The 9,775-nt window shown below is 66.5% G+C and overlaps 1 protein-coding gene across 2 annotated transcripts; it reads left to right on the forward strand.

Moving 5' to 3' along the window:
* The first annotated feature begins 3,083 nt into the window (after nt 1-3,083).
* PLPP2 (phospholipid phosphatase 2) lies at nt 3,084-7,916 on the forward strand. Of its 2 annotated transcripts, none has more exons than XM_055709772.1 (6): nt 3,084-3,243; nt 5,383-5,534; nt 5,853-6,130; nt 6,312-6,369; nt 6,531-6,707; nt 6,775-7,916. In XM_055709772.1, the coding sequence occupies exons 1-6, from the start codon at nt 3,192-3,194 to the stop codon at nt 6,826-6,828; spliced, it is 771 nt and encodes a 256-aa protein (XP_055565747.1). In that variant the 5' UTR covers nt 3,084-3,191; the 3' UTR covers nt 6,829-7,916. The 2 variants fall into 2 exon arrangements, with proteins under 2 accessions (XP_055565747.1, XP_055565746.1); XM_055709771.1 differs by having other exon boundaries at nt 6,812-7,916.
* Nucleotides 7,917-9,775: the final 1,859 nt, after the last annotated feature.

Raw genomic sequence — 9,775 nt, forward strand, 5'->3', positions numbered from 1 at the left:
TCCCTCCCACACCACCTTCATCGCTCCCACAGGTGCCCCAAGTCCTCTGAAACCCTGGCAGCCTCCAGAGAGCCGGTGGTGACTGGGGGGGGGGGGGCACTCCATGTCTCACTGGCTGCAGCCAGAAATAACATCCTGGAGGCGAGAGCAACGTTCCTGCTGCAACTGCGCTGCGTGTTTCCATGAGAAGGCTCGTTCCTCACCACAAAGCCCCTCTGTTTTGTCAGATGCTCCGTAAATTCTGTTCTCCGGCTCTTGCCTTCTGTCCCACGGCCTTGGGGGGGGACGGGGGCTCCCATCTCCCTTGCTCCCAGCTGGAAAACGCCACCAGGAAAAGCAGCAGGAAAGGGACAACCCACCCCTCCGGGAGCTCTGCACTTCTCCTAGCAGCTTGGCCGCACTGCGGAGGCCCCGCTCAGCCGGGAGCGGGCAGAGGGTCTGGCTGCGGTGCTGTGGTGCGGGTGGGAGCAGGATGAGTCCTCTGGCTGCTGGGCCTGGAGCGGGGCCGGGCTTGGCTCCGGCATCCTCAGGAGAGGGTGGCCATCAGCTGCCGCCACGTGGGGCTCCAGCCATGTGGCAGCCAGGTCCAACAGCGGGTGAGGGACAAGGGACGGCAGCGGATTCCTGCGTCCTGCGAGGCCCTGAGGAGCGAGGGAAGGGTGGGTGCGCTCGAAGCCCCCGGGTGGGATTGCTGTCCCTCGGCTCTTCGCATCCTTTCAAATGCTATTTTGGGCCCCGTGTGACTGCGCTGTCCCCACAACGGGGCTCTTCGCCCGGCGCGATGCTCCCTGCCCGCTGGCCCTGTGGCTTGGCCGCCCGTGGGGCTGCCGTCGAGGGGTGTAAAACCAGCAGGGCCAACCCCTCGCCCCCCGACGGCCCTCCGGCTCGCCCCCCTCCCCCCGCCCCCCCCCCCCGGCCCCGGGGCCGCTGCAGCCGCGGCGCATCGACGGCAGAGGGGGCCGCAGCCCCGCGCCAGGGACCCGCTCCCCACCCCCACCCCCCACCCCCCCCTGCGCCACGGGATCCCAGCGCTCAGGGGTGCCGGATCTCAGCCCCCTGCAGCTGCGGCCACCCGGGGAGGGGGATCGGCCCCCCCCCCCCCCCCCCCCCGCTGCCTCCCTCCCCCCAGCCTTCGTGCAGCAGAGACGGGCCAGAACAGCGGCCGCGGGGAGGGGGTCCCGTTGTCCCCCCCCGGGGAGTGGAGCATCAGCAGAGCCCCGGGGGGGGTCCCAGCGCTCACCCTGGGGCTGGGAGGGGCCGGGACCAGTGTCCCGCAGGACTCCACGGAAAGCCCAAGTGAAGAGAGGAAACCTAACAGGGCCCGAATGCGCCCAGGACCCCCCATGACCCCCCATCACTGGCCCCACACAGCCCTGCAAGGCCCTTTGTCACCCGGGGCCTTACATCGAGCCAGGGAGGCTAAGCCCCCCTCCCAGCACCACACAGGCTAAGCCCCCCTCCCAGCACCACACAGGCTGGACGAACCATGGGCCAAGGCCCCCACCCAGCACCGTGCAGGCTGAGCCCCCTGCCCAGCACCGTGCAGGCTGGGTGAACCGTGGGCTGAGCCGAGCGCAGGGGCAGCTTCCCCATCCCCACGACACCCCCGAGCACCAGCCCGAGGGTCCGCCTGGGCTGGGCCCTGCCTGGCACCGTCAGACAGCCCCAGCACCATGTGGGGCAAAGTCCTGCCTGGCACCTGCTCTGCGAGGTGGCACTGCCTCAGCTCACACCCCTCTGCCCTGCTCCAGCGCAGAGCCGCACGCCCACAGCGTGGGTCAGTGTGTCCCCACCGGGCTCTATCCTGTCCCTGCTGAGCCCCACATGCCACATCTGTGCCCCCACGATGGCCCAGCCTGGAGTGCTTCTGTGCCAGCTGCGAGGGTGGCTCAGCACAGCCAAGGGCTGCAGTGATGGGAAGGGGAGATTGATCAGCGGTGGGAGAGATGGTGGTAAACCCTGCATCCCATCCTCGACGGTCTGGGCATCCCACGGGTGCTGGTCTGGGCATACCACAGGTACCAGTTTGGGCATCCCATGGGTGCTGGTCTGGGCATCCTGCAGGTGCTGGCCAACCTCCAGCATCCCCCCAGCACCCCAGCCTCGGGGCTTTCACCCACCCACCACCAAGATTCGGGGCCTGCAGGCAGCACGTGGGGGCAAATCCTGCCCCAGCAGCAGTGCCCAGGCCCCGTGGCAGCGAGGGCAGGAGGCACCAGGGCAGATCGGGGCGGATCGGAGCAGAGGAAAGCCGGCACGTGGCTCTGTCCCTCTCCTTAAATCCCAGGGCATCCTGAGAGTGATTCCAGCTCCACTGGCTTCCCACAACAGCCTTGACGTTTTCCACCAGCTGCTCATGCTGCACTTCAATAAACCAGCCCAGTAACCATCATTTGGGTGGTTTCTGTATTATTTATATTTATTTCCTTCCACTCCTGACCAAGAGTCGGGCCTGGAGCAAGGAGCTGGGCTGCGGTCGGCCCCGTTCCCACCGACCTGCTGCAGGGCCCCGTGCTCGACCCTTCGCTCCCGTCCCTGCTCTGGGTGCCACCGGCTCAGCAGGTCCTCAGCCTCAGCGGGCACCACCGGGGCCTGTCCTCCTCCGGCAGCGCCTGAGACCAGGGAACACACTACTGCTCCCCGCCGTGTGCCAGGGCTCCCGGGGAACCCCCGGTGACCCCAACACCGGGCACCAGCACCGAGTCAGCCCCGTATCTGCGCAGCACCGAGCAGCCGCTGCAGCCAGCGCACGGCTGTGGCCGTACTCTCCCACTCTGGGGTTCTGCTTTTTGCCCTTTTTTTGGGGGGGGAAGCAGCCCCCGGTGGCAGGGCACAGCAGCCATGCTCCTCTCTCCCTCTCCCCCTTGCGGCATCGACGGGGGGGAGCCAAGCCGGCGCGGGGAGCCCGGCCAGGCGGAGCGGGGATCCGGAGCAGGGCCCAGGGCAACGGCCGGGGCCGGGGGGGCTCCGGGGACCCGCTGCCCCCCGCCGCGCCCCACACCTGCCCCGGCCCCCGGCCCGCCCCCGGCCCGCTCCCGCCCCGCCCGCGGGCGGGGGCACCGGCTGCCGGAGCCGCCCCGTCCCGCCCCGCCCCGTCCCGTCCGCCCGGACTTTACCTCCCGGCCGGGCCCGCGCCGTTCCGGGCCATGTGAGCCGCGGGGCCGGGCCGCGGGGCCGCCACCGGCAGCGGGATGGAGCGCAGGAAGGTCTTCGTGGTGCTCGACGTGCTCTGCTTGGCGGTCGGTGAGGGCTCGGTACCGACGCGGCCGCGGAGCCTCCGGCCCGGGCGGCTCCGGAGCGGCCCCCGACCCCCGGTGGGGCTGTGCCGTGTGCCGGGGCCGGCTCCGCGGCAGGTACCGGGGCTCCGGGGTCCACCCGTTGCCGGTGCTGCGGGGCCGGCCCGAGAGGCACCTGCTCGCCCCTGCCCCGGGCCCCCGCGGGGACCCCACCGGGGCTGCTTCGCCCTCGGGGCCGGGCTCCCGCTCCGGAGCTACCAGGTCCTGTCGGGGGTCCCGGTTCCCCCGGAGGGGGGATGTGAGGCGTGGGGACGTGCGGGCGGGGGGGGGGGGGGGCTGTGCTGGGGTCGCGCCCGGCGCGTTGCCGAGCGGGAGCCGGGGGGCCTCGGGGCGGGTGCGTTGGCCTCCCCGGGGGGGGGGCGGGGACTGTCGTCGGTCCCGGGCCGGGCCCCCCCCCCGCCGGTCGGGACTTTCCCTCTGCCGCCGCCCTGGCTGCCCCCCGCCCGCCCGAGAGGGTCCGGGGGGGGCTCCGCGGCCTCGGGCGGGGGGGGGGGGGCCTTTCCCGTGCCCCCCCCCGCCCCCGGGGCAGGGAGACGCCAGTTTCCAAAACTGACGCGGACAAGCACCTAATTAAGACGGACTAAAAATAAAGGCCTAGGTCGTAATTTGGGGCTGCACCTCCCGGCCGGGAGCTGCTGGCGTGGGCTCCGGGCACCGGTGGGCCGGGGCGGGCTCCCGATGGGTTTGGGTCCCTCGTGGTCCGGTGCCTTTTATTTTTAGGGGGAGCTTTTTTGAAAGATGAAATTATCCCGGAAAAAAAAAAAAAGGGTGTCTAATTTGAGCTGCAAATTAACGTTTTAGGTGCACAGGGAGGCGGCTGCAGACGCCCTGCGCCGGGCGACCGGGGGGGGTGGGGGGCGGCTGGGGAAGGGCGGGGGGCTTGTTCCCAGCCCCCCGGCAGCGCTTCTGGCTGCTGCTGCCTCCGCCCGGGGGGAGGGGGGGGGGGCAGGGGGGCAACACCCCCCCGTTTTATTATCGTCTTCCCCGCTCGCTCGGTGGGCGCAGGAGCGGCGGGACCCCCCGGCTGCGGCCCGGGGAGGGGGCGGGGGGGGACAAAGGTGCGTGTTCCCGGGAGACGGTGGAACTGGGAGGGGGGGGGGGGGGCGGAAACCGCCGGGAAAGGCGGAACCGGGAGAGGAGCCCGGGCTTAAGGTGGACCGTGGGCCTTGGGAGCACCGCGCTTTCGGACTCCCCCTCCCGCCCCGCGGGGAGCACCCCGGGGCCGGTGCCCCCCGTCCTTCGGACTAGACCCTGCCCTGGCTTCTTCCTTGGGCAGGGGCTGGGCGGCTGCAGGGGCTGGGGGTCCTCTTTCAGCAGGGGGGCTCCATGGCTGCTGCACGGGGCAGAGACCCCCCACCAAAAAGCCCTTTTGGTCTCGGGGGTGATCCCATCCAGGGGTGAGCTCCGAGATGCTTGTGGCCAGAGCTGGGGTGGAAAAGCCTCTGGGGCTGGCCTGGACCAGGCAGCTGCAGCATCTCTCCAGAGCCCTGCCAGGAGCCAGGGGGGACAAGGGGCTGGCAGGGGCACCGGCTGCGGGAGGGTGAGGCTGGGGTCCACCTGGGCTGGATCGCCCACCAGCATCACCAGGCACTGCCTCTCCTGGAGCCAGTGTGAGGGTCCTGCTGGGACCTAGGGCCCTTCCCTGCTGTAAAACAGGTTTGTGAGATGCCCGTGCTCATTAATTTTAATGAGCTCCATCCTTCTAGCCCGAAAGACCCTGGGGAGTGTGAGGAGAGGGTGCAAGATCAGGCCCCAGGGCTGCTGTGCCTGGGGAGGAGTGGGGCAGCCGTGGGGGCTCGGCGGGTGCCCGGTCGGTCGCAGCCCTCTCGTGTGGTATCGGGGCGCCGCAGGCAGCTGTGAGCCCCGATAGGGCCCTATCAGCAGTGGGGCCAGTGCGCTGGCGGGTGCAAGTCCTCCTGCCCTGGGGGTGCAGGTGGCTCGGGGCTGCGTCCCCCGAGGGGGTCCCTCCCCAGCATCGGGAAGCAGAGACCCAAGGAGGAGGGATGGGGAGACTGCGCGGTGCTGGGTGCCTGTGTGGAGCCTGCGGGTGGGTGTCCCCAGTCCTCACCTTCTCTCTGCCTTGCAGCGTCTCTGCCCTTCGTCATCCTGACGCTGGTGAACTCCCCGTACAAGCGTGGCTTCTACTGCAACGATGATTCCATCCGCTACCCCTACAAGGCAGACACCATCACCCATGGCCTCATGGCTGGTGTCACCATCACCTGCACTGTTGTCATTGTAAGGAAGCGCCATCCCCTTCCCTCTGGGGCAGGGACATCCTGGCACATTGTACGCAGGGGTCCTGCCACAGCCCACCCCCAGGGTGCTGGCAGGGCAACAGGACCCTGGGGTCGAACCCTGCCCTGCTGGGAGTCAGGAGCTCCCTCTGGGGTGGTGAGACCCACATCCTATGGGGCTGGTTCCTTGCAGGGGGGTTGAGAGAAGCCCTATGAGCTCCTGTGGCTGGCAGGTGCCAGGGTCTCCTGTGCCACAGACCCCCGAGCATCCCGGTGCTGGGGAGCTGCTCAGTAGCCCCTCACCCTTTGGCGTTTGCAGATCTCATCGGGGGAGGCATACCTGGTCTACACAGAGCGCCTCTACTCCAAGTCAGAGTTCAACAACTACCTGGCCGCCCTCTACAAGGTGGTGGGGACCTTCCTCTTTGGGGGGGCCATCAGCCAGTCCCTGACTGACCTGGCCAAGTACATGATCGGCCGTCTCAGGCCAAACTTCCTGGCCGTCTGCAATCCTGACTGGTCCAAGGTGAACTGCTCCATCTACGTGCAGCTGGAGAATGTTTGCCAGGGGGAGAGCAGGAACGTCACCGAGTCCAGGTGAGCCGTGGGGCCCCAGGACACATCCCTTCTGGGCTCCTACGGTCTGTGGCAGCCCCAGAGGGATATTGATGCTCTCCTGCTGCAGGGTAGAGCCCACCGGGTACGTGGGGGCTTGCGGGGGGCCAGCTGGGCACTGGGGGCTCGCTGTCATGGCCTGACCTTCCCTTTTGCCCTGCAGACTGTCCTTCTATTCTGGGCACTCCTCCTTTGGGATGTACTGCATGATGTTCCTGGCGGTAAGTGCCATGCGGTGGGCACACCATGCTGTGGGAAGGCAGCGAGCCCACCCCCCCCCAGGTCCTGTCCCCTCAGGTGGACCAGTGCTCCGAGCACCCTTGTCTTCAGACTGGTTGGTGCCCCCTGCACTGGGTGATTGCTCCCCCCCTTCCTTGCCCAGCTCTATGTGCAAGCCCGGCTGGTGGGGAAGTGGGCCCGGCTGCTGCGCCCCACCATCCAGTTCTTCCTCATCGCCTTTGCCATCTACGTGGGCTACACCAGGGTGTCCGACTACAAGCACCACTGGAGTGATGTGCTGGCGGGGCTGCTCCAAGGGGCTCTCATTGCCGTCCTCATCGTGAGTGCCCCATGCGTGACCTGATGCTGTGCCAGGTCGCTGCTGGCAGCAGCTCAGCCTGCCACAGGGGTCCCCAAACCGTCTTCCCTGTCGGTCTTTTCCAGGTCCGCTACGTCTCTGACTTCTTCAAGCACCGTCCCCCACGGCAGTGCGATGAAAAGGACCCAGAGCGCAAGCCCAGCCTGCCGCTCACCATGAGCGACCCCGACCGCAATCACTACAGCTACCGGGGTGCCCCGTGAGCCACACGTGGGCCACGCATACCGGACTGCAGACCTGCCCCTCGCTGCGCTCCGCACTGCTCCTGGCGCAGGGGACAAGGACCCTGGCTCTGTATTAACCGTTGGCTCCATGGCTCCGGTGCCTCTCGCTGCCGCAGGTACCTGCGGGATGATCCTGCCCATCTCTGCTCCCTCAGCACCGCAGCTCCTGGCTCCCTGTGCCTGCAGTACCTCTGTGCTTGCTGGTGCCCAGCGATCCCAGCACCCTGCCTGTGGGAAGGGGAGGTTCTTGGTCCCCTGTGGGTCTGAGTCATGCTCCAAGGCTGCTGTCCCAGCCCTCTGCGTGAAGGGAGGGTGGCACGTGGGGGTGGATTTATCGGGCTGGCAAACTGTGTCGAGCGAAGAGTAAACTCGTTGGGAAGCCTGAGGTTGCCTGTGCTGGGTGTGTGTTATCCCTGTCAAATTATCCAGCCTTATGAATACAAATCCTCACTAGCACAGGGGGAGGAGGACAGCTGCTGGGCTAGCAATACTCTTCTGGAAAGGATTAAAACGATCCAGAGTTCTTCTCTGTTCCCTGATTACCTTTAAAAGCAATCCTGGCTGCCAGGCTTTGCTCTGGTGGTGCCCGACGCCGCAGTGCTGGAAGCAAGGGCTTCTTGCACCCTGCCTGCTTTGCACCCGGCTTGGGGGATGCTCATGCCTTTGTCTCTCCTGCAGCTTCAGCTGATGCTTTAAGGGGGTGTGGGGTGTAGGGGGAAGGGGAGAAGCTTTCTGTGGTAAAGGAAAATAAATGGGGATGTGGAGCTGGACATGGGACTCCAGATGCCCTGGGAAACTGGGGAATGGGCCACGGAGCAGTCCCATTGCCGACGCGCAGCTAACTCCAGCGCTGGAGCACTGTGGGCCTCTTCTTAAACTACATGCATTTTCGTTATGATGTGTTTTTATAAAAATGTGTTTTTTAAATTAGATCATCCTTAAAGAATGTCTGTGTCAGGCCTGTTCTCTTACTCCGTGGATGCTCCTGGCCTCAGAGTGGATAGGCTTAAGTGTTTAGGGTTTCCTTTTCCAAGTAAAGGGGTCTGAAGTGCCTCGCTAGCTGGGAGGTTTGCTGGGGGGGTGGGGGAGCTGTTAGGGCGGCCGAGCCCCTCTCCCGTTTGCACTGGGAAAGCTGTGCTCGACCAGGGCTGCTCCCACTGCCTGTGAAGCCACCTTTGGGAGGGTTGTTCTTTGACTGGCCAGCCCTGTGAGAGGCGAGAAGAGCCGTGACTGGCGCAGGGCTCAGAGACCCGTTCCCAGCTGGGTCCCATCCTGGCACTGCCTTCGCCCTGACCCCAGCAGCCTCTTGCGTTCCCCAGCACCGTGGCTGGCCTCTGCGAGGGGGAAGGGAAGGCGGAGAGAAGCTCTCGGAAAAAATGACGTTTTGTGCCTGCAGCTCCCTTGGCTGCTCTGGCAGCCCGAGCCGAGGGAAGGCAGGGCAGTGCGAGTGCCTTGGCACAGCTGCCCGGTGTCCCTCTCGCTGCGGGCAGGGCTGTGTGGGGACAGGTGGCGGGGGGGCAGTGGCCATGGGGGGGGCACGGGGGGGGGCACCCTGGGGGTGCCCTGGAAGGGCCGGGCTCAAGGGTCAGCTGGGGCTGCGTTGGCTCCACTGTGTTGTTGCCTGTGGTGTCAGCAACAGCCCTGCCTGGTTCTAGGGTCTGGGTCAAGATGGGGACATCCCAGTTCTGCCAGTGGCGCTGAGGGCCACCACCACTGGCTCCTGCCTTAAGTTTGCTGTGGTGGGCAGAGCTGCCAGTGTGGCACCGAAAGTGCTGGCTGCACTTGGAGTCTTGGCTGCTTGTAAGCTCCCTCCACCTGGGCACGTCCTGGTTCTCCGGGACAGGAGCTCCCATGGTCACCCTGGTCCCTCGGGGCTGGGATGGCCAGTCCTGGGGTGGGCTCTGCCCCCAGACCCCCCCTGCCTGCCCTCGGTCAGCGCAGCCTGGTCTGTCTGGGCTGGCAGCAGCAGGCACCCTGCGTGCCCTGGGCTTGCTGCGTGGTGTCAATGTGCTTATGCAGCGTGGCTGACTCCAGTCTAGACAAGCCCTGAGCAAAAATACCTTCCCTATGTGGAGGCAACTCCCTCGCCACACGCTGGTTTTCTGTTTTCCGTTGAGTTTTCCTCGCTCAAGCCCTTCCCTGGTCCCCAGCAGGGTCCTTCCCCCAGTCCCAGCCCTCCAGGGAGGGTTGATAGTGTAAACCAAAGCTGGTGGGAAGCGCCAGGGCATCTCTGCCGCGGGGTCTGCAAACAAAGGTCTGTAAAGGAGCAGCAGCTCCTGGAGTGGGGGGCAGCGAGGCACAGCCCAGGTTCCAGAGCTCATCTGCTTGGTTTTCCTCCGGCTGGGCTGCGGTGCCCAGCAGCTGCCCCAGTTCCTGGCATTGCCTCGACAGCTCCTCTGTACAGCCAGGAACGTGCCTGCTCCTTTCCCCTGAGATCTGATTTCACCCCTTGGATGCATCTCTGGAAAAACCAGCTGGGCGACAATGCTGCAGTGTGTGCGGCTCCAAAGGGCAGGGCAGCCTGGCTTGCGACGGGAGCTGGGCTGCTCCTTCCCCGGGTGGCTGAGCTGCCTGCCTCTTCCCAGCTGTGTCCCTGTGCCCGACGGGGGCTGAGACCTGACCAAACTCCTGACATGCCAAGCTGTGGGCAACCTGGATGCAGCGAGGGGCTACGAGCCGCTGTCAGCCCCTGCCCCATGTGTTGTGCCCCAGCCCCTCGCTGGAAGGATGGGGGATGCTGGCCCTGAGGCCACCAGCAAGGCACTGGGGAAAGAGAAGCAGGCCCAGTTGCTGCTGCAATGTCTG

This window comes from Falco cherrug, chromosome 4 (genome assembly GCF_023634085.1).
Source record: "Falco cherrug isolate bFalChe1 chromosome 4, bFalChe1.pri, whole genome shotgun sequence".
Classification (NCBI taxonomy): Eukaryota; Metazoa; Chordata; class Aves; order Falconiformes; family Falconidae; genus Falco; species Falco cherrug.